This window comes from Prinia subflava, chromosome 1 (genome assembly GCF_021018805.1).
Source record: "Prinia subflava isolate CZ2003 ecotype Zambia chromosome 1, Cam_Psub_1.2, whole genome shotgun sequence".
In the NCBI taxonomy this organism is placed as follows: domain Eukaryota; kingdom Metazoa; phylum Chordata; class Aves; order Passeriformes; family Cisticolidae; genus Prinia; species Prinia subflava.
Window position 1 is genome coordinate 151480522 of NC_086247.1, and position 24841 is coordinate 151505362.

At 42.2% G+C, this 24841-nt stretch overlaps 1 protein-coding gene across 1 annotated transcript in view; it reads right to left on the reverse strand.

Moving 5' to 3' along the window:
• Nucleotides 1-642: 642 nt before the first annotated feature.
• The window catches only part of OBSCN (obscurin, cytoskeletal calmodulin and titin-interacting RhoGEF), a 138980-nt gene continuing 114781 nt past the window's right edge, over nucleotides 643-24841 (reverse strand). The window contains 14 exon segments of the mRNA XM_063392377.1: nucleotides 643-4980; nucleotides 8366-8408; nucleotides 14675-14987; nucleotides 15881-16010; nucleotides 16563-16665; nucleotides 17480-17647; nucleotides 18048-18161; nucleotides 18650-18827; nucleotides 19856-20014; nucleotides 21098-21262; nucleotides 22422-22538; nucleotides 22943-23102; nucleotides 24062-24235; nucleotides 24619-24701. Coding sequence (XP_063248447.1) covers nucleotides 3522-4980; nucleotides 8366-8408; nucleotides 14675-14987; nucleotides 15881-16010; nucleotides 16563-16665; nucleotides 17480-17647; nucleotides 18048-18161; nucleotides 18650-18827; nucleotides 19856-20014; nucleotides 21098-21262; nucleotides 22422-22538; nucleotides 22943-23102; nucleotides 24062-24235; nucleotides 24619-24701 — 3366 coding nt within the window. The 3' untranslated portion in view covers nucleotides 643-3521.

A 24841-nucleotide genomic window follows, 5' to 3' on the forward strand; every position in this document is an offset into this window, starting at 1 on the left:
TCTCAGCCCTGGGCTGGCTGGAAGACATTTAATATTTTCCTGGAGAAATACCTGGATTGTCTGGTGTTCCTGCTGTGATTTCTGCCAGCTGGCGCTGTCCTGTGAACTGGGCAGCTGCCAATGAGTGAGATGATTGGAAAGGCATGAAACAGTTAGGAAATATATTCACAGGTGTATAAATATAGATATAGAGGTTATACATAATCACTGATCTCCCCCATGCTCTAATACCACCACTTTCCTCCCTGCCTAGGGGTCATTACACCACTTCCTTCTTTTGGACACTAGATTCAGGCTGAGGAACTTAAATATCCCCCAAGACACACAGAACTAAAAACACCACAGTGATGACATCCTGTGGTGGACAAATTCTTTCCCAGCTCTGAAATCTCAGCCTTGAGCCTTTCCACCCCACAGCTTCAGCCCATGCCCAGGAACTCAAGACTGACACACGTTTTGAAGCTCCAGTTGGGTCTCAGAGAAGGACCCGAAAGGATGTGAGTCATTCAAGATTCCTGACTTGGAAATATCCCTAACACCAGTTTTTTTTTCACTTCAACACTCTGGAAACTGTCCAGAAAAAAGAAGCCAGAGCCCAGCTGCATTAATATTCTTGGATTGCAACCTAGCTCCTGCCTAGGACAAGAGGATGAGCTGATGGAATATCAAGTGCTGTAACAAAGAACACAAACCCAACGAGTTCAGTGACAGCTGATGCAAGACATTTATTAATTTAAACTCAGCATCTAACAGCATATCTTGCACTTGACTTTTTTTGTGTGGGTTTTTTTTTTTTCTCTTTTTGTATCTCAAGCAAACTGAAGTTTCCATTTTATTAATACCCATTTACCTCCAGGAATTTCAGTAAAACATTCGTTGCATTAAAATCTTTCATACAGCTGTATCTTTTCATCTACAGGAAATAAATCCCCACACATCTCATTAGTTATCTACACAGTTTAATCACTTACAAGCATAATTTTTAACCTCTAGGAAAATATTTTGAAAGTATATGTAAGGAACTTGTCATAAACCTTTCACTTTTTGAACGGAGCCCTGCATAGGATTTAAAAAATTCCCTTCAATTGATTCTCTTTTGCTTAAATTTCAAAACAAAATGTAAACAGATGTTAATTGCTTTGAGCTAATGAATCAAAGTATAATTATTTCTTCTATGACCATCTGAAGTGCAGCCTTGGATCTTCTTTAGAAAAACCTGAGTGTCGACCACAACAGGAGGAAACCTCCACGTTCCTTTACACATCCTCATTATCCTTTGTTTGAATATTACATTTTTTGAAGGCTATCACAGGGCAAATTCTTTTCTCAGCAGTATCTTTGTAAATCTGAATCAAATCCACTTCTTTCTGTGGAATTATTCTAGATTGACACTGGAATAACTGTGACCAGAATCAGGCTCAAAATAAAAGAAATATTTTTAGCTTTGAAAGCATTTCCCTGCTGTGTGTCTGTTACTTTCCAATGTACAGTGCACTATATGAAAAAAGCACTAATATATATATCCATCGTATTGCTTCATTATAAAACAAGCAGTATAAACCAAGGAGATGTTATAAAAAATGGGATAGTACCATAAAGGAAGCTTGATTTCCTTCACCACTGGAAAAGCATCCTATATCATGAAGGTAGTGCACATGACATCCTGAGTGGATGTTGAAAGTGAAAGGCTGTGAAATTAATATGTTCATTTTAGTCAGCACAAGGTGCAGCTGCAGAAGGAAAAAAAAATAACTTTTCTACAAGCACCTTTGGTGAATTCAGTCCCTGTTGGCAGGAATATTGCCCCAAAACTCCATAACAAGCTCCTCAATATCACCTGCCTGGGAAACACTGAGCCAACATCACCCATTCGTTCCCAAGGCAGAAACTCACTCCACCCTCTCTCCTCACACTGCTTAGAAATTTAGTGTATGAACCTCTCTGGCTTCCCTAACCCATAAATCAAAACAGTCTCTACTGAACATTTCTACAGACCTCAACTGGGATGGGGAATGGGGACTTTTCACCCCACATCTGTCACCAGGGAGGGCCAGTGCAGGGTCCTGCTGAGATCAGTGAGCTCCATCTGACTCCAGCTGGCCCCCAGCTTTGGGGCTGGGAGCTCATCTCTTTTCAGAGCAGCTTGTTGGAGGTCTGGGCAAGATGAATTTTTGGCGAAGCCAACAGGGATGGGCTGTGCTCAGTGCACCTCAGCCTCCCCCTCACGCAGCATTCCCTCTGCAAAGCTCCAGAGGAACTCCCCAGTCAGTTCCTCCTCAAGGCATCTCGACCTTCCTGGTTACAGTAATACGATGCAATTGCAACTGGCAGCCCAATACATTTGGAACAGATCTATGTTTCAACTGAATAATTATGGTAAAGCGCTTTTTTTCCTTTTTTTTTTTTAATTTTTTTTGTGCTCCTGCCACTTTGCTGTAGCTCAGTGGTAAATTCCTCTTATCACATACAAAGGACATCATGGATCAATCTGTTAGCAGGAATGTTGCACCACTGGCACATTCATTCAGGAGAACAAACACTCATCCAGTCATATTTATTGGCAAAGACCACATTTGTGGTTCTTTGTACCTGTTAATGTTTGATTGCAGATGCAGAAATTATTTTGTGCAGCACTTTATTCTTTCACTGCATGTTAACTAAATTATATTTCCAAAGATATGGTTTATAAATCCACCACACTAGAATGCAGAATAATGAAACCTACATTATCATACAACTAGGAGCGGATTTGAAAATATCAGTCATTTAGAAAAGATAGTCTTTTTCACTTAAAAGCAGAAGACAACATCAAAACTCTTGCTTTCTCACGACAGTGGGACTCTCACCACTGACTGGAGTCAAACTGGGATTTCAACCAAAAGGCCTGAGCAGCCCTTTGAATCCCTGGTACATGTAATATTTAATATATATATATCTCATTATATGGCAGAAGGTTAAAATAATGCAACCAGACTGTGCACGTTGAAAGGTTTATGAGGAAATTTTGGTAGAGCTAATTGGTGTCACAGATGTAGAGCAGAGTCAAAGCAGAGTGAAGCTTCATGACCTTTGGGCCCACACAGGAGACACCCCCTGTCCTGGGCTACTGAAGAATGCTGAAAAGCTTAGATACTTTCACCTCCTTGCCACCCCATAAACTGGCACATGAAACAATTATTAAGTTCATGGACAAAAACCACACTTCTTCATCTACATTTCTGTCATAGGTAGAAGAATCAGGCTTTTCCTAAACCTCCCATCCCTGCTCTGCTATGGAATGATACATGTTCACCTAGATCAAAGCTTCTTAAGTTACAAACTGTTCTGACAGACTGTTCCCTTTAAGACTGGAAAAGCTTGACACATCATATTTAAATACACTTCCCTCTAAGGTATTCCCTTGTTACCTTGTAATCTTTGCCACCAACTCCCCTCGCCTACAACAATTTTGATTACTATTTTTATTTTTTTTTTTTAACGAAGCTGCTTTCTTCGGTGTTAAAAATTACGCTGGTGTCTGCTCAGCTCTGGGAGAGGTCTTCCGTGCTGATGTGCAAGGTGACAGGCTCGCCAACAGTCCCGTAGCTGAGGGTCCTGGTGGACACCTCTGTTTTGAAGCTGGAGTGCCCGCTGTCAGCGGAGCGCTGCACCTCGGTGCAGAACGAGGGCTTCGCCGTGAAGGACGGGCCGGGAGGAGCCGCGCGGCGATCGCCGCTCACGCGGAAGGAGATGCTGGAGGGGCCCGTGGGCTGCACGCCGGCCACCCTGGAGGCTGACACGAACACGCCCCTGGGGACGTGCTCCTCGTACCGGCTGAAGAACCTCTGCCCTGGCTGGGGCACCACGGGCCGGACCAGGTTCAGCAGCACCGGCTTGCCGATGGTCGGCTCGTTGATCTCCGTCTGCAGCACGGAGATCTCGCAGGGCTTCTCTGCCGCGTGCTTCTGATCCTCGCACCTGTAGGTCTCGCCTTCTTGAGGGATGTAATCCTCCAGGTCCTCCAGAGTGAGGAGTTTGCCATTGTGGGTTAAAATCTTGCGGTCCCGGGTGCTGATGTCATCCGTGTGCAGCTCCTCTGGCTCATCCACTATGGCGCTGTCCTCTTCGGATGGGATGTCCTGTATTACCTCAGGCACCTCCTCTCCAACAGGCCAAGACACATCCACTTCATCGACCCCTTCCTTATCCTCTGGACTCACCGGGGAGAAAAGAACTTCGTGTGGGTGTCCGGCAGCTGTCCCAAAACTGAAAACCAAAGGTTCACCCCCGCAGGCAAGCAGAGGGGAGGCGGCGTCTGACCCGCAGTCAGCGCGGGGTTCCTGTGGGCAGCTCCTTCCTTCAGTTCCACAATCCGTGAATGAATCACTTCCTAATTGTTCGGACCCACACGGGGAGTTTCTCTCTTCGCCGCTGACTTGAGGTCCTTCCTGCTCGGTCGTATACACCAGAGGCTGGATGTCACTTTCAGAGAGACCCTCATTGGGCAGAGATTTTGACTGTTCCACCAATTTATTGTTGGAGTTGTTTGTGTTTGGGTCATCTTCTGGCGAGTGCTTCGGCCTTGAGCTGGGAAATGTGAACGTTAACACCCCTGGGTCATCTTTTTCTTGTTTTGCTGGGGAAGAACCTCTTTTCCTTGTGGGCTTTGGTGATTTTTTCACCTTGAACTCAATTATTTCTTCCACTTCGACCCACTTGGGCTTCTTTTCTTCCACTGTTCTCTCCACAACGACGTCTCTCGCCGCTGCCCCTTGCATCTCCTCGTGTTCTGTGACATAAAGCCTGGGAACAGCAGCAGACTTGGGTGCTGCCTCCTGCTCGTGTCTGTGGACAGGCTGCCTGATCTTGGACACATAAACCGGCTCCGGAGCCGGCTCCGCCCGTGAGGAGCGGGAAGGAGAGTGACCTGAAGGAGAACGTGCAGGAGAAACCCTTCCCCTTTGTCTTGGGCTCTTCACCACCGTGGTTATGGTCTCCTCTCTGACGGCAGAAAGGGGCGGGGTTGGCGGGAGGACGAGACTTTTCGCGGAGCCACACTCCACCAGCGCATGCCGCGGTCGGCCAAGGCGCCACGAGGGGTTAGTCTGGGTGAGCATTCCAGCTTTTGGGGAAGCATTTTGGGAGGGGCACACACGCAGCACACACACGCCCACATCTCCATCTCCGCTTCCTGATCCTGGGAAAACCCCAGAGCCCTTTTCCCCAGGGAAAATCCCAGCTCCATTAACCTCCTCGTGTTAATGAACACACAACGAGCACGCCCAGCTGGGAGATGCTCTGCTGGGTGCTGTTGTATTTCATGTGCTCATGGTGATCACTTACTGTGCTACTTTGGACCCCAAAAAATTTTAAACACTCAAAGACTTTAACCTTTTCCTGAGTATCCTTGGCTAAAATCCTAAATCCATCCACCTGAATGGCTAAATGCCCTTTATTGCAGAAGGGTCAACATCTTCTTAATGATTTTTAATTAATGTAACATCTCTCTCTCTTTTTTTTTTTTTTTTTTTTTAATTACAGCCTCATTTTAGACCAGAGATTTGCATTTTTACATGCAGAACAGTTACACTGAAAGTGATTAACCCTTAAAATGTGGAGATGACCAGGAAAAGAAAGTTAGAAGTCATCTACGCCAAAGCAAATTTTCTTTACTCTTCATAATACTCTTCATTAGTGCAGACACAGCCTGATCCTACTGCATCAAACAGACACAGGAATACCAAGCCAAATTAGGATGCATAATGATGATTTCTCAGCATATTTCTGCTGGCTGTACTTTAGATTTTTTTGACTGAAGTTGGGCTGGTGGTAGATGCCTCATTCCTGGAAATATTCAAGGTCAGACTGGACAGGGCTCTGAGTAGCCTGATGGAGGTGAAATTTTCCCTGCTCACAGCAAGGGGTTGGACTAGATTATCTTTAAAGGTCCCTTCAGTGCTCTGCATTTATGTACTTAGCATGCCATTTTTCCTGCAGGTTTTTTTGTGGTGTTTCTTACAGGGAAAACCTTTCAGGTAAATACATTTCTGCCAGCGTTTTCCTGGCAAGCACAAGGAAGTCAATGCTCCACATCTGCTCCAGTGGAAATCACAGGAAAAGCTCTTTTTTTTTAACCTGTGTTGAGATTCTATCCCAACCTACAAGGACTGGAGTTAAAAACAAAGAATTATTGAAGGGTCAAACAGTGGCCTGAACTGAGATTAAGAATGGAGACAGCAGCTTTTTAATTCCTCTCTTCTTCCTCACCATTCTCCAGCCACTTCAGGTCACCTCCTCTGCCCTTCAGGCATCTCTGCTCTGACTTTTGCCCTTGAGAATGGAGAACCTTTTTACAGCCACCATGGGAGACTAAACCTCTTGGGTTTATTGCAGCCTTTCTCATCTTCTGGTCGTATTTTTGAAAACCTGTACGTCCTTCTCTGGAGGTTGGATTTGTTTCCAGCATCAACCTCTCCCTTTGAGGACGTGTTGGAGTCCAGGACTGGATCAGCTACAGGGAGATTTATTTCTTTGCAGAGCACCCTCTCTTCTACTGCTCATTTCCACTGCTTTACTCTTTTCCCTAAGTTTTCTGCAGTCTGTGCAGAGCCTTCCCTTCTGAATTACACAAAACTAAATCATTTTAGATGAGAATGAATCCTTGGGTGCTTGCAGCAGACTTTAATCTATGTTGCAAAATTAAAATGGGTTTTTGGGGGTCTGGGATTTGTATATATGGACATTGAACAATCTCATCTCTCAATTACCTGTTACTTTCTGCCAGTAATTTTAAAGCTGCTCCTGTTCATCACCTTGCTACAGATTAAGAGTTGGAATCTGCCCTTACAGAATTATTCCCAATCTCAGTTAAGATCCATTCTAATTTAAAGTTCATGACCACAAAAGAAGGGGAACTTCTGCCTGAGATCCCACTCCTAAATTTACCAAATTCCTTAGAGGCTGCAGCCCTCTATTTAGGAATCCCCTCTGGAGCTGTCCTATGGAATTTAGATCTCAGAAATTTAGAAATCAGCTTAACTGATGGTATTTTGTATTAATGGATCTTATTTAATCCACCAGTATTAATGCTGCTGCTCCAGATACAGGCACAGAGATGTGGATAAATGAGATTTATCAAGTTTCAGATGTGGTCTGGCTCTGAGATTCCCTCCTGTTCACAATTTTCTCAGGATATTTCTGAACAAGGTATAAAAAAATAACTCTCTGTTCAGTTGCCCCAATCTGAATCCTGGTCCTTGAGGCAGTACAGGTAAAACCACTTTATTTTCTGTTTTCTTCAGGATGAAAAGGGTCTCACGGCTGGAAATTTAACTGAGCCTATGTGCAACTTTTGGGAGGGGGTACAGCTTATAAACCACTGCCTCCAAAAGGGCCAAGTGCATGGATCTAAAGGAATAATCCTCACAGAAAAAAAAAAAAAGTAAAAGGCATAAAAGGTAATAAACTCATAATCATCCTTTAATTGCAACTTTATGTCTAATAAAAATAAAATATATCCACTTAAGCCTCATATCCAAGTCAAGGGCTGATTTTAGCAATAGTGCAGCTACTGAGGGAAGGCATTTCCCCAAAATATCCATTGCATAACTACTTCCTGTCCTCAGGGCATGGTTGGGGTGGCTTGGAGCTGCTCTGAAATCCTGTCACAGACCAGTGCCCCCCTTCCAGCACATGGAATAATTTTATTATGTATTTCTCTACAGTACTTAAGAAGATAAATTAAGATTTTAATGGCTGCTTGGCTTCTAGGCTACATGTGACTGAGAAAACACTGCTTTTTGCAGTAATTAATCTTGGTACTTTATAAGTATCTAGTATAAACCAGGCTCAAAGTATCTAAAAAGACCAAGTCATCAGGATAATTATTTATATTTGAAATACAGTGATAGAAGGGGATAAAAATATTCATCTGCCTTCTGCTTCATCATACAAGGCTTTCCTGAAAAATTTAAAATAAAGCCAGAAGAAATCACTCTAAGCTCTGAGATATTTGCTAAATTTGTAGATATTTCCAGGTAGACAGTTTTCAAAGCTGGTTTCATTCAACACTGAGAGCCAGGCTCTGCCTTCCAGAACTCCTGTGCAACTCCACCAACATTCAGAGAAATGTTTTTCCTGTGTAATATCATAAAATAACTGCCCCGGGCTGCGTCTAACACCAGTGCTGCTATTTTTGGAAGAGAACAAAAGGACTTTTTTTGAAGGTGATTGCCTCACATGGCACAGAATTCCTTGGGATCTGGTGGGCTGGGAATGAACACACTTGCACGGCCAGTGAACACAAGCTTGTTATTGCATCATGCAGAAGCAGCAAGGCAAAAAAACCCACAAATGTTACCCAAAAAAAAAAAAAATCAGCACTTACATGATGATGGTTTTCTTGGGCACTTTAGTCTCTTGTTCAGTGACTACAAAGAGAACAGTATGAACAGCATGGGGTTAAAGAAAGGCAAAAGCTGAAATGATTAAATTATCTTTGCTCAGTTCATGAACATAAACTGGAGTGAAAAATAACCAACTGTACCATCCCATCCGTGCTTTCTGTGGTTATTTCCAGCATCATCTTTAGTGTTTCTGACCAGGAATGAGAATCCAGAATGCTCTCGGAGCATTTAGCTTTGAAATTAAATATTTTGTGGAGAACAATTTGGCAAAATCTGTTTATTCTACCATTTTTGTTTGGTAGGTCAAAGCTAGAAAACAAGATCCTTATTTAAATTTTCTTTACCCTATGATAAGGTAGTGATGGTGTCAGAAACCTGAAAATGCCTCAATCTGGAAAATCCTGGAGAACTGAAATTCTTTAAACTGTGATTTCACTTCCTAGAAAAAAGAGTTCACCCAAACACTGGATTGTGGCCAAGCTTTTGTGGACTGGATGCAAAATCCAAGCTGATAAATATGAAAATTAATATTACCATCAGTAGAGAGAATCTGCATCAAAAAAACCCCAAATCCTAGGAAACTCAGTCAAGCCCTGTGTCTGCTCCATCTCTTTTTCTTGCTGTAGTTTTCCATTTTTCCTGACCCTTCTCCCATAACCAACTGGAAACTGTTGATATCACATCAAGATCAAAAGTTATGATTTCATGATGCTACAAATATTTCTTAAAATTGACATTTTTAAAAAGTAGAGAAATACCATTTGAAGAACTAACTGAGATTTTCAGCAGGTTTCCCACCCTGTCCACTGGAATAAAATTAAGGCACTCTTTGAACCTCACTGCTTTGAGCACACTCTGAACTGCTGAACGTATTTGAGATCTAGAAAAAAAACCCATCAGCAAGCCAGGCTTTTTATTTAATAAACTAGCAAAATATCTAAAAAACCCCCATAATTTAATCTCCAGCAATTGGTTTTCAAATTTCCAGCCAGCCTATAATAAATTAGCTCTTGTAATTTTCAGTCAGTGCAATTTAAGTGAACTGCTTAAAAATATCTATAAAATCACAAGCAGTTCTTGCCCAGGGAATCTGGAGTGTCTGTGTTATTTGTTAAATAACTGATGATTAGTGCTGATGCTCTCAATGGTGCCCCCAAACCTGCACTGACTGAAAATTAAAAATACATTTACAATATTAAATGGAATACTTTAACCTAATTTTCCTTCCACTCCACTTCCAAGAACTCTTCCCTGCCTCAGGTAAAAACATGAATTTGACCATAATAAAAAAGAATTTTGTGCAATTATTGATGTTAATATCTGACCTAGAGCTCATGTTTCTTTTGCAGAGCTTTGTCTTGTTTATGCCTGTAAAAATCTGGAATAATTTCCCAGAGATTCAAAGGAGTTACTGCAGAACTGAGTGAGTTTAAAGAAAATCTATTTGGCAATTTGTGTTTACACTAACTGGGTAAGTAAAGAGCAAAATTATTTTCAAATATTTATCCCTGGACCCAATTATAATAAAAGCATTTACCTATCCTGAATTAATTTTTTTTTAAATAACTCAAGCCTTGTTTTAAATGGTGGAATGATAATAATACAGTGATGGCAAATAAACTGAGTGCTCAAGGAATTTACTACACTCAGGTTAGAGACTTTCACTGAATTTTTAAATCACTAGTCTCTAATTTTCAAATAACTTTTTAGAACATCTCATTAAATAATACTATGAGATTAATCCATATGCAGTGAGTATATGAGTAAAAATACTGATGTTCTGATGGAAATGTTTTAATTATTTGGATTATACACTTGAAAATAGGTGTTTTCTACAATTATTTCAGCTGCAAGTGTATTTAGATGAGAATTAAGTAATATAAACTGAATAGTTGAATAAATGTAATGAAATCTCACAATGTCTGTAAGAAAAGTCTCTTTAATGGTTGCTCTATTAATGTCTGCTCTTGCAGTCCTCCCAAATGACACCAACTGTGATATTTCTATTTGTAGTGGATGTCAAAGAATTCAATATTCAAAAGTTCAGCAGGCCTGGGATGAAAAAGCTGAAAATGGCATTTAATAAACTGTATATGTGCTGTCCAAGGTGTGAGGGAGGATTTGAGCAATCATATACTGAAGGATAGAACCACATGAAAGTAGGATGAGAGAATTTGGGTTTCTTTTCTTTTTTTCTTTTTTTTTTTTTTCCTGGTTTTTTTCTTTTTCTTTTCTTTTTTTTCTGGTGGTTTTTTTTTTTTTCCCCGAGAGGAAAATATTCTGCATCCATTTTTAGCACCGGATTTATCATTTCAACTTTTCAAGAGCATTTTAGGCAAACAGCTTTGCAAAGCAGGAGCCCCTGATAAGCAGGTTAAAAGCTGTAAGCATTAGGGACAGCCAGTGCTTTTAGAGGACCAGACATCTCTTTGGTTAATAGATTAAAACATTGGCTTACAAGTGATGGGACACTGAGGATAAGTGAATGGATGGAAGGTTTTTTATGGCCTTTATTACAATTTTTAAGTCTCTTTTCTCCACTCACAGAAGCTTATTCCTATTTTTGCTGTCCAGTTCACGCTGCTGACATGAACCAGAGGAGAACTGTTCTGTTTTCTCCTCCTTCTGCTACACTTTGGAGACTAATCTTCAAAACCTGACAAAAACTGCTGAAACTAATCCTAAAATGAGCAATTCATGCAATCACTGAGGTTGGAAAATACCCTTAAGATCATTAAATCCAGCTGCTAAACCAGCACTGCCACCTTCACCACTAAACCCTGTCCCTAAGTGCCACATCCACAGGGCTTTGAAATCCCTCCAGGGCTGGTGGCTCAATTCATAAATATGAGGGGTTTTTAATTTTATGAATGGAATACAAGTGTTTTGGGATCTCTCTCAAAAATACCCCACCAAAACCTAAACAAACAAACAAACAAAAACCCTCACACCCAAACAAGCAGAAGATTCCACTCCTGCAGTGGCTGATATGGCTGGGGCTGTCCTGAATTTGCACTGAAAACCCTGTGGCCTGGCCAAAAATGAGACTAAACCGTGGTGATAAGAGAATAAAAATAATGAGGTAAATACCCTAATCATCACCCTAACCAGAGAACACCTAAATAGTTGGGAGACAAACTCCTGTGCCCTATTTCTTCAGTAACACTAAGAGATCTAATGCTCCTCTGTGTTTTAAATCTTCCTTATAAGAACTTCAAAGTATTTTGCGGATTTTTAACAAGGTGGCTGCTACAAGGCAACTGGAGAGCCTTCCCAAGGCTCTGCATGAAATCTGAGGCAAAGCTGTGAAGGAATTGTCGTTGCCTGGCTGCAGCTGCTTTGGGAATTTTTATTTATGGCTTTATCTCCACTACTGTACCTCACTCCACCCCTTGTCTTGTTTCTAGGTCCTGACCTGGCCACCCATATGGAAATGCAACACCTTTCCAAGGCACTGGGCTTTGCTTTTTGTAACAAATGATCAAGTTAGTGAGCCTGGATGGATAAATCACACCTGAACATGCCAGAGCACACCAGCCCAGGTGTGCCATGTGCGGGTTAAGCAGCAAGGTGCAAAGCAGACACAGTCAACTGGAAGTCAAAGAGAAGGATCTTCTTTCAGCTTTTTTTAAAGTGTCTCAAATTCTTCCAATAGCCACAGAAAGAGGATTTTTTAAAGCAACCCTCCATTGACTTCAGTGCAGCGACCAGGTGTGGCTGAAGGCAGATTCAGCTCACACGGGATCCCTTAGTCCAGTGGTTTCCATCCTTTTTTTGGATTTGGTCCATCCAAGGGACCTGCAAACTCCCATAGTGTGAATTTAAACCAAAGAATTTTGGTTTTGATACCCATGGTCTTGGACTGTGGACCATCACCAGCTGTGGGTCAGGGCTCATAAACCACTGGACTAACGATATCCCAAACTGTGGGTTTGGTTCAGCAGAATAAACAGTACAGAAAGGCAGGAGGATAAAAACTAAAATAATTGCCCCTTGGCTGTCTCACGAGACTCAGACAATGGTCATTTCACAGGAACAGAGATAAATCAGGTAAAACTCAGACCCAGGGTGCAGGTGAGCCAGGAAGCAGACACGGTATCTATCTCCTGATGTGACAGCAGTAATGTTGTCCTCTTGGTGAAGTTACGAGCAATCCCATTTTCACAGATAGGAAGGATTGTGAGGATGGAAAGAGATGGCCTTCATGAGATCCACCTGTCCTCCAGTTCTTTGCCAGATGAACCTGATTTTTTTCCCCAGGCAGATCAAGGCTGGTTATTGATGCTCAAGAAAGCAACGAATTCCCTCCTTGGTCAAGTGCATTGTGCCAAATTCATCCCTGGTGCGATTCTGCTCCCAACAATCCTCTTGCTCCATGGATGAGCCTATTTTCTCCACTGGCCTGAAGCAGCTTTCCCTCTGTTTCTCCCTGAAAATGACTCAGGGATCTATTTACTTCCCTATCACCGAGTTCAAGGAATGGCACATCCCAGAACAAACCTACTTCGTGACATTTCTGAAGCTTCTAGTAAAACTCCAATTATATTTCTGTAACCAAGCTCACAATTTTGGGGTTTTTTTTATGATTACAGGATTAACAGCAGATGAGAAATCTGGGGCTGAACATACTCATTTGCAATCCCCAGAGCTGGAAATGCTCCTAACATTTCATACAACCCTTGTTTGCTTTTATAACATCTGCCTAAAGGGAACTTCATCAAGATACACCACCCTGACAGGGATTTATTTGTGTTCCTCTATATCCTGCACTCAACTTATTTTTCTCTCTTTGGGAAATCGAAAAGACAAAGAATTCAAGTACTTCAAGGTTTATTTGGCTGAAAAAATGATAGTGTTTCTACACTATCCTCCCTGTAATGCTTTTTGATGGGGCTCTGGGAAAGAACTAAAAGGAAAACATGTTTAAAATGAGGTCAAGAAAGTTCATAGATCAAGATGCTAATCTTAGTAATTTATTATGGATGAATCCTCTTAACCTAACAGCACATTTGTGTCTTCAGAGGGCTGTCCCAAAGGTCCAGCCAGACCAGGGTCCTGTCTCAAACAGGGCCAACAGCAGAGGACTGTAGAAAATTATGAAAAAATATGATTAGAGGATCATTTATCCCTGAGTATTTTTCCAACCTCCAGCATTTTCTGCCCAGCAGCTTCACAAGTCAGAACATTGACTCTTAGTGGACATTGATAATGTCAATTATGCCCTTTCAAACACGCACTTGAACTCCTGTTACTGTCACAAGACACTGTGGAAACACCAAAGTTGAAGAGAGAAAGTCCTAGAGCTGTTGGCAAAACTCTGGCTTTTGTTGACCATGTCTCCACCACCCACATCTGGGAGAAGCCTGTGACACCAAGGTTTGCTGGCATGGAAAGGCCTGTGCCTATCCCAGTCCTCTCTCTTGCCCTCCAAATCTGTCCCTGATCTCTTAAAGGTGGTCCCCTGGCTGTACCATCCCCTGGGCTGCCACTGGGAAGTGTTTAAGAGAGACAAGACTGGCTGGTTCACTCCCAGCCACACAAGAACACTTGTAAGGTGCACAGAGAACCAATTCCCTACGCCAGGAAATGCTCCCCAGGGAGATGGAGCCAGGGATTTAAACTGGGCTGTGGTGGGTTTACAGCAAGCACTAACACACTCCGTGTGGAAATCCCTGGGAAAAGCAGGGAACTTTAGGAAGTGATGGCTAAAAGTTGTGAAGAAAGATGCGTTTTTGGATGGGTGTAAAATCAATTCTTATCGCCCTACCAATCCCGATGAAACAGGCAGAAAAAAAAAAGGAACAGACTCTCTGACTATGACCCTGGACAGTCCTAAATAATGGATGGACTAATCACTGCTCAGGACAGCCTGCTGTCAGTTCTGCTCTCCCTTCAGTGGTATTTTAAGAATAATCACAATATGCCTCCACCTCTATGTGGTGGCCCCTGTAACATTTCTGCCGGGCTGACACACATTTCCAAGTATTCCAACAACGTGTAACATTTCTTTTCTGCTCTAGCAGTGGTGTGACAAACCCTTCATTTGCTCCTCCTCGTTTTCATATAATGCATTCCACCAGCATTATATGAAGTTGATTTGCCAGGCTTGGAAATCAACAGATGATGATGGGCACAGAGCCGAGCTGCCCTCTGCCCATGCACATCTCCAGAAGACGCACGGATACACGGACACCAACAACCAACATGGATAAGGTGGCAAAAAGGACTGGATCCTCATTTTTTTTAGGGGAATTGGCTGGGGTACGTACGGAGCTGGGCAAGGGTCGTACCTTCAATGGTGATGGCTTGGTCTCCTCTCCTCTCCTGGGTCAGGGCAGCGGCGCTGTGGTGGTAAAGCTCTGCTCCACTTTTGGCAGACCCTAATCTGTTCACCAGCTGAGGAGAATTGTGCAGTGCCAAATGAAACACAGGATGGTTTGGTTTTTTGTTTTTTTTTTTTTTTTTGTCACAGTAAAACACTGCCTGTGCTATCATAGGAAATTCAATGCTGACAGAAACAGCTGAAGGTGTGGCCCCAAGCTGGAGTTTGAAGGGACACACTGCTGCTCGGTGGAGTTTATGGTCTTTTTCCAAAAAATTACTCAGACAAGTTACAGCACATCAGCAAACTTATTTACTTAATTATTGGGTGCTTGCTCTGCAGCCTGGGACTTCCTCCTGGGGTAATTCTGTCTCTACCCACAGGCCCAGATTCCTGCTGCACACACACTTAGGTGGCCTTTAAGGAGGATTTTTTTGTTTATTGTTTATTATCCAATTATTACTGAGGTTTACTCAACCAAGGGAATACTGGACCTTAGGATCTTAGTCAATGGCAAATGCAAGGTAGTCTAAAATAGGCAAGGTAATAATTTTAGCAAGGTTTTGCTAAAATTCCAGTAGAATTCTTTAAAGTATATCAAATATGTTAAATATTTTCATTTACCGTGAAGCAGCTGACCCATGCTAATTTCCTAAATCAAGACCAATTTCTTTTATTGCCAAGCCCTCAGAACTTTTTACTGATTCATTGCAATGAATGAATAGACAATCTCTACTTTTCATAAAATATCTTACATATTTAAAAATTTATCAGCTACTTCCGTGTATGCTTGCTAAACAAAACAGGAATTTCAGTGCTTTATTCCTCTATTTAGATTTAATTTCTTTCATCTCTGAAGGGTTTCTTACTCATAATTTAAAGACAGTCCAGAAACAAAATATCACATCAGAACACTCCAAAATTTTTTAAGACTTTCCTCTAGAGACCTGGATCTGAGTATAAGCTCCAGAACAAGCTCCATCAATTTTTACTTGTACCAACAAACTGTCAGATCAGAATATTCTGGAGCTTTTGGACATTCACAGTCTAGTTCAGCCTGACTTTCTCTAATATTTTTATGAGCCATTGCTCAGCCACGGGTCTCTCCCAGTGAAATGAATTCTCCTGCCTGTATCATTTCAGGTGACAGATGTTTAAATCTCTCCGAACTTACCTCACATTCGTAGTGCCCCATGTCTTCATTGGAAGGGTTCTTGACCACCAGGACTGCGATGCCACTCCGTGGTTCACTGAAAATCTGGTATTTGCTGGTGTCCTTCAGCAGCACCCCATCTTTGTACCATCTGAGTGGGAAAACATGGAATGTAAGACAGGAAAAATTATGGAGAATCAAGAGGTCCCCCAGGATCACTGATCAATTTGTCAAAAGACTCAGGAGTTAATCCTCAGACAAACATTTGGGTCCTGGAAGGGAGAGCTGCAGGTGGGTATTAAACTGCACAGGTTTATGAGATTCTCCCCAAGAGATCTCCACAGTCAGTGCAGGAAAAGGGCTTTAAATGGTGACAAGACAAGATTTGCTGAGCTTTTTGTCTGAATACCTGATAAAATCAAGTCAGGTCTCAGGCAGGGAGGATAAACAATGATAAAATGTTTTCCAGGGCTTCAGATTGGACAGAGTCCTCCTCAGGGTCTATCTGTAGATACTTCTTGTCAAATTCTAGCTAGAATTAATTGCTGAGAATCTCAGGAATGTTGGGATCATGAAGAGGCAGCATTGGGATGAGGTTAAGGTGGAAGACACAGTAAAGAAAGGGTCATAAACCCAAAATGACTTTTCTGACTATGCAAAATGGGAAACCAGGGTTTGTTCCCATGTGAGTTGTAGGACTGACCTGATCTGAGGCCTGGGTGCTCCTTCCACTGTGCAGGTGAACTGGACATCCTCACCCTCGACAAGATAAGCATTTCTGACCTTGTTCACAAACCGTGGGGGCACTGCAAAAAGCAAAGGTCAATGTGTCTGGCAGCTGGAAATATGAACAGATAGGAAGGGCATGTCCCTGACCACATAATTCTCACTGAATCTAAAGGTTACGAAAGATGATTTTTTTTGACCTAAAAAGAGTTGCCTGCACCTGTACATCAATTTTTTTTTTTATATTATCCAGTATATGTTGTATACAACCTCTGGAATGCCTTAATATTTGTAACATCATAGAAACAGAATCATTTAGGTTGAAAAAGACCTCTGAGGTCATGGAATCCGACCATTAACAGTGCTAAGGCCAGCAATAAACCATGTCCACGGGTGCCACATTGAAATGATTTTGAGCTCCACCAGTTCCTTGAGAAGTTTGTTCTGGTGGTTGACAACACTTTTGGTGAAGACATTTTTCATAATACCCATCCTGAGCCTCCTCTGGTCCAGCCTGAGGCCGTTCCCTCTCCTCCTGTCCCTGTCCCTGGGAGCACAGCCCGATCCCCCCGGCTGTCCCCTCCTGTCAGGAGCTGTGCAGAGCCACAAGGTCCCCCCTGAGCCTCCTTTTCTCCAGGCTCAGCCCCTTTCACAGCCCCCTTCTTGTCCTCCAGCCCCTTCCCAGCTCCATTCCCTCCCCTGGACACCTCCAGCCCCTCCATGTCCTTCTTGCCATGGTAGCCTCAAAACTGTCCCAAGACTGGAGGTGCCCCAGCAGTGCCAGCACAGGGGACAGGCACTGCCCTGGTGCTGCTGCTCACACCACGGCTGGTACAAGTTTCAGGTATTACACAGCAGATCCCTTTAAAATACTGCATCTGTGCAGGAGTTTACCTTGAACAAGGATCTTTCCCAGGGTACTGGCATTCCCAGCAGGACTGGAGGCAAAGCACATGTACTGTCCTGTGTCAGCCCCTGTCAGGTTGTCCAAGATCAGCGTGCAGGAACCATCAGGATCTTCTATTATAATGTGATGGGGATCCACATCCACGGGCTTTCCATCTGAAAGAGAAATTGTTTCTTTTCAAATATCTTACTAAGAGTTTCCTCCTTAGGAATTTCATCCAGCTTTTTTGTCCTGAGAGGGCTGAGAGCTGTACTAGTGCAGCTGATGTTGGTAGCTGAGGAATCAGCTCTCTATAAAACATCATCCAGGGCAAAGTACTGTTGAAGGATACATCACCACTCCTCATTTAAAAGTGTAATTATCCAGAGTACACTCTGTGCAGTCATAATTCTGCTTTTCCAGCCAAAGGAGCTCACCCAAAATCCCCAAAAACACAGTCTCTAGACTTGACTATCTCTAGGGGATCAGCTCTTGGTTTACCCCCTGACCAATTATCACAGCAATCTGGGCAGGGAGCACACGTGGAGGGTGCATTTCATGCCCTGCTGCTCGTACCTTTGTACCAGCTGACGGATGGCTTGGGAGCTCCTGTCACCTTGCAGGCCAGCTTGACTGTCTCTCCCAGCTCAGCTGTGCAGTCTGCCAGCTCTTCCTCAAAGTCTGGAGGGACTGGAACATCAAAGGAAGAGTGTTAGTCTGGAGGAGGGGGCTCTGTCCATGGCATGGCAGCTGCTAAGTGAGATAAGAACAATTTCTGCAAATCTGTGAGGTTCAGAATGGAAAACTGAACAGGACATTTTAGCAGCTCAAGACATTATAGGTGACATGCTCTCCCTGCTGGTCTGAGACTAAATTCAGTCTGTGACATGTCTGGTTGTTGGCTATAAAGTCAGACCATATGAAAAAAGAAGGATTTGTTGCTGATCTGGAATTCTCTTAGACCATGATTTTAATAAGCACATCTGTTATTCAGACATCACACATCTGTCACAGTTAAGATTATTTCTCAAATAAAATGCAGCCCGGATACCCAACCTAGCATCCTGCTGGTGTCCTTACAATAAAATCTATGCTTTCATTGAATCACAGAGTCATAGAGTGGCTTGGACTGGAAGAGATGTTAAAGATCATTGCATTCCAACCCCTGCCACACTTACTCCAGACGGGCTCGCTGATCCTCTGCTGGATGCCCAGGATCTCCTTCACCCAGGAGTTTTTGATGTTCACAGTCCGTGCCTGCAGCAGGTACTTGCGCACCAGGTCCTCCCGCTCGTGCCAGATCTCAAAGGCGCGGTCGTCCCCTTCCACCAGGTCATTCACATCGATGTTGTTCAGCTGAGCGACAGAAAGGGCAAGAAAGTCACCACAAATCCTGTGGTTTTTAGGAATCCCCAACAGCAAAATGGGGTAATTTGTACTTCCTTCGGAGATTTTTCAGGTTGCGTGAGAAGTGCAGCAGGGCTTTGGCTGAAGAACAATCAGAGCTACTCTGAGAGTTATTTTCCCTGCTACATTTTACTTTTTGGTTACCAAACTGACATTTTCCTGGGATTAATTTTTCAGGAAAACAATGTCCAGTATTAAAAGTTATCCCAAGGGTGGAACACACTGTCCCTGAAGGGTTGGGCCCAGGCAACACGGAAAAAAAATAGACAACAGGCAGTCTCTGGACAAAGCATGGAAATGTTTCCATTTTGTTTTTCTTGGAAAATAAAATCTGCCTATGAATATTGATGAGGACAGAGGTAAGGACTTTCAGAAGGTCCTGGCTGGGCTTGGTCATGGTTTTTTTTGGTTGGTTGGCTGGTTTTTATTGGAGTTGAGCATCTCCTCCCTTGTGAAAACTCTTTCCTAAATTTCTGGCACTTTTAACCCTGAATGTCTGAAGATGAGTGGGTTAAATCCTCTGAGGTTTTCCATTTCTAAACAGGAATTGGTGTCTGGAAAGGACATAACCAGCAGAGAGAACCTGACGGAATTTAGCACATAAGATTCCTTCTAATTTACTCTCAATATTACAGATGGCTCAAACCAGAGATTTACAAATGCAAGAAAATATTGTAGGTAGCAAAATCCACATCGGTATATTTATTCTGCTAATTAAATGAGGTAACAGAGATAAATAAATGCTTGTACTTGTAATCTCCTTGCTGCATGGTAAAAGTCCACCCTGATGGTTTCTGACATGTTTCTGAGAGGTTTAAAAAAGATACTTTGGGATAAATACAGATTCTACTTGTGCTGCAAAGACTTTTTGAAGCAAAGGAATAGCTCAGAAGGATTAGAAGAATGTCCAAGCTGGATATAAAAGTGAAACTCTAGTTGACAGAGAAATGTTTTGTGTGAGGATAAAGTGAACAGACCTTCATGATGTTCTTGAAGATGTAGCTGTAGGTGTCTGTCTTTGTGTCTCGCTTTGGCTTGCAGATCACAATATAATTTTTGAAGAGGAAAACATGTCTTTTGTGTCCTTTCCATGCCATTCTTGCTCCTGGTGCTCCTTCCCACACAATGAAGTGGCCCTGATAGGAAAAAGAAGGAAGAGCACATAGTGATACATCTGGAATAATTGCCACAGTTGTCTCACCATCATTTTTCAGTGCCCAGATAACAAATGTTTCCTTTTGCATCATTCCTTGATTTATTTCTGGTTTTTTAAAGCACAGCAGATGGTTTCTAGTGCTAAAGGTGACTCATCAGTCATGGGCACAGCCAGTGGTTGTCATTACATCTTCATTTAAATGGCATTATTTTGTGCCAGAAAAGTAGAGAACCTGTGTCAGGCAGAAACACTCTCAGAAATATTAAAAGGAAAATTGTATTTTGTGTATTATACAGACACTTTATATGATGATTTGGTCACCTTCACCAGAGCAGGAAGTATTCATTTCAGATGGCTTCAAACACAGACAGCTTAATTAGTGACATGTATTTCCCCTGGCATCTCTAGGGAGAAGTAAACACTCAAGGGGTGTGACTGGACACTTTTTGGATGCTTAGATGTGGAGAGATGAGTGCCCACCACAGTGTCACTGGGATTTACCCTTACCCCTCCACTCAGCAATACACAGTGATTCCCATGGAAAACGTTGGATACAGAATAAATTACTCATCTGGAATAACACAGTAAATCTATAAAGGAACAGGAATTTGAGTGAGGGTGTTGGAAATCCCAGACTGAAGTGTCCTAACAGCTGGGTCATCTGAAAAGCCACCCCTGGTTCATGGGATAAACCTGGGGGAGCACATGGGTCTGTTAATGCCAGTAACGCCAGGAGCTGCCCCATGTTGCTTCCCAATAATGAGAGGATGAGTTAAAACCCTTTTAGAGCATGTAAGGGCCCAGAACAATTTTATTCCTGTTTGATGAGCAGGTCACAAAGGCAAATAACTGCATTATGTGTGAATTACTCCATCAGCAGCCATGCTGTGGGGTTTCAATCCTTAGTGGAGCCAAAACTCCCATTTTTGGACAGCAGTAAGTGAAACAAGCAAATCATCTCCTCCAGACATCATTTCCAAAGGATTTTATTCTAAGAATTACGGCTCCTTAGAAACTGGTGAAGGCACAGAGGGAACCAACAGGGCTGGGAAATTCCAGTTACCTGCCGGATGGGCTCCCCAAGGCTCTCCAAGGTCCCTGGATAATTCTCAATGAGGGAGACGTGGAGGTTGTTCTCTGCTCTTCGGGTGAGGGCAGACACAATGGCATAGGCCTGCTCCAGCAGGGTGCAGTTCTGGCTGTTTCTGGCTTTGTTTCGGATTAATTCCTGTAGGTGAATGAAGAAAACATCAGTGGACAGAGAGAAAAAAATGCAGTTCCTAAGAGCAAAAGAATTTCTCAATATCTGCTCTGGCTCTTTCACCAGAGCAACTTTTATCCAATTTTTCACCATGTGCTTCTCAAATAACAAAGTTTTTTCTTTTCTACCTATTCTGCAGTCTTAAAGACTAACCAGTCTGGCTTTTCCTTACATCAGTTGATATTAAGCAAAGATAAAGTTGAAGCAAACACCAGATGTGCTTTGGTGGTTGAAAACCAAAAATTCCAAAGTGATCCTAAATGGAGCCACTGCATTTCTCTTCTGCTTATCCTCACAGTGCCATAGAACAAGGAATTCATGTGGCCATGCTGAGTCAACATCAGATTAATAAAAGAGCAGTTGGAAAAATGTGAAATGGCATTTTCCCTTCCACATTTGTTCCTGTTCCTCTCTTTCAGCAATGAAGGCATGGAAAATGCCTTTGCTCCTCCAGGAGACCCTTAAAAATGTTGATGTTTGTGTGCAATGTGTCCAGTAGTAGAAAATTCTTCCAAATATTCAAACTGCTCATTTCTACAGCACTAAAATACATAAATATTTTCCCATCATTATTTTTTTCCTGAGTATTCTAGTGCTATTTCCTATGAAAATACTGTTTAAATTGCTGCTCTGAAATGTTTGCTTATGGTCTAAGACAGTAGGACAGACACAGGGTGGTAGAAAGGGTCAAAGCTTGTCAGAAAACAAGACTTTCATCTTGCTATAAAATCAGCACAAAACATAAAGAAAAGAAGTGGTAAGTCATTATCTTAGACATGGAAATTGTTTATTTTTATAACATAAATGTTGCTGAGTCTGAAGCAAATTCATACCTGTCATCCATGTAGTCATATATTATATTATACATATAATGTATTTTTACATATATTTAAAGATCAAGGGCACTGAACTTTATGGGACTGGATTCTGTGAATCTCCACCTAGATGTAAATACAAAACTATTTAGAGAACACCACCACTGGTATTGTTTTCTCTCTTATTTACTGAAGCAGTTTTCAATTGTAGTTGCATCAGAAAGAAGCCAAGAAATAGAAAATAAAATTAAAATCTTTTTCTTCACAAGCTGCACAGAGCAGAACATAAACCTGTGACAACATCTCTTTACCTTAATTATTGTCTGGTACTGCTGGATCCTGTTTATGGGCTTTTCCAGGTAGTGCTGCAGTGGTGGGATAAGTGGCTGTGAGGGATCTTCATTAGTTACAAATTCATCTGTGTATCTCTGGAAAAATACATGGAATAACAAGGAAAAGTTGTTGTAAAGAGCAGTAGTAAAAGCCCTGAGTAGCTGGAGCAGAGAAACAACATTTGCTTATCTATATTTATGATTTATTTGGTCTTACAATGTGGTGACCTTTAAAAAGACCTTAATTACAATTACATAAGCACAACATTCATACGTGCATAATCTTTAAAATATTAATAAATGCGTAAGAATATGTAAATATGTTCCCATATTGGCCATACTTACCAGAAAAAGCTAGAAAATGAACTAAAAATTATTACATTTAGCAAAAAGATAAATAAAAATCCATTTGAGGTTCGCATTTATGATGAATAACTACATTTCTCAACGCAGTGGGTTGCAGGATGAATTTCCCACAGGCGCTTTGGCTCCTGCCTTACCTTGTAGAAATCCTGGACAGCTTTGCTGACAACAATTGACTCAGCCTGGACCCTTCCCACCAGGTACTGGATGTACCTGTTGAACTCTGCCTCGTGCTTGATGAAGCACATGGCCACGTCATCGTCGGTGTCACAGCTCTGCAAGCTCCGGAGGAAGACGCTGTGGGGACAGCAGAAAAGGGGCTGGAATGGGGCTAAAACACAGCCCCAGCTGCATTTCACAGCATCTCCTGTGAACCAGGAGATGTCATGGTAACACAGGTTAAGGGAAAGGAGGGATGTTGTCACATCAGCATTAAATTTCTCATTGCCTCCACCCAGCAGAGTGCCACTGCTCTTAGCTGGGATGGGACTTTGGACAAGGGCCTGGAGGACAGGACAAGGGGGAATGGTTTAAACTGGCAGAGGGCAGGGTTAGGTGGGATATTAGGAAGAAATTCTTCCTTGTGACAGTGGTGAGGCCCTGGCACAGATTTCCCAGAGAAGCTGTGGCCGTCCCTGGATCCCTGGAAGTGTCCAAGGCCAGGTTGGATGGGGCTTGGAGCATCCTGGGATAGTGGAAGGTGTCCTGAAATTCATGGATGCTGACATCAGTTTTATGTGAATGAATGTCTCTATGAAGACACCACTGAAGTGCCTGTGAGATCCTGCTGCCTTTTTAACATAATTCACTGTTTCTCAGTTAAATTCACTTAAAAGAGTAGGAAATAAGCTGGACACAGGAGACCCTGAAGCTCTGAAGGGGATTATGGAAGTCCTAACCCTGTGCTATGATTTAAGCCATGGCATCATTTACCCTCCTGAAAGGAGGATCAATTCCCTTGCACCTCAGCACTGCCAGTGCTCCACATCAGGAATAATAGTAAAAATAGTAGTAATAATGATAGAAGTAATAATAATAGAAGTAGCAGTAGAAGTAGTAGTAGAAGTAACAACAACAACAACAACAACAATAATAATAATGATAATAATAATGATAATGATAATAATAATGATAATAATAATGATAATAATAATAATAATAATAATAATAATAATAATAATAATAATAATAATAATAATAATAATAATAATAATGCCACTCCTTGGTCTCCAATGAAGACACTTGTGAATGCCCACCTGGAATGGAAGCGACCAATGTCATCAATATTCCTGAAGATGGTGGATTTCTGACTGGCAACAGCTCCTGGCACAGTGGGACAGGTCTCAGTGTACCTAAGGTGATGAGTCTGGAGGAACTGTAAATCTTGAATGTAATCTTCCTCTGAGATCAACAGCTCCTGAATGAGAACACTGAAGGGGAGACAGAGAAGCAGAAAGAAATTGCAGAAAAATCATCAAAATTGTCCTTGAGAGGCTGTTAGGCTGTAAAGTAAAGATTTATGATCAGAGGAACTGACTCCTGGGGTGTGTTGAAAGATCCCCTGTGGGGATGGATGGAGGGATGGATGGAAGGATGGATGGAGGGATGGATGGATGATGGCCAGTGGAAGGTGCCCCTGCCCATGGGACTCGTTGACACTATGGTATTTGAGGTCCCTTCCAACCCAAACCATTCCAGGATCCTGTGATCTCCATTACCTGGAATTTTCCTAGGCTGAGATCAATCACAAAATACAAGTGGTTTAAACAGCAGGAAAATTCAAAGGTGCAAATTCCAAATGACATGAGCTCACCTTAGCTTCCTTTTGTATTCATCTTCGGAAACAAACTCTCCAGGAAACTCTGGAATTTCCATTGTTCCCCACTCTGGTGACAGCTACATTAGGAAAAAAATTAAAATAATTCTTGGAAGTGAACAGTGCTTTTATCTATACATACTGAGGAATATCTCTCATATGTTCACATATTTATGTCCTGTTTATTTCAACAATTACTAAACCAGTGTGAAATTTCTTT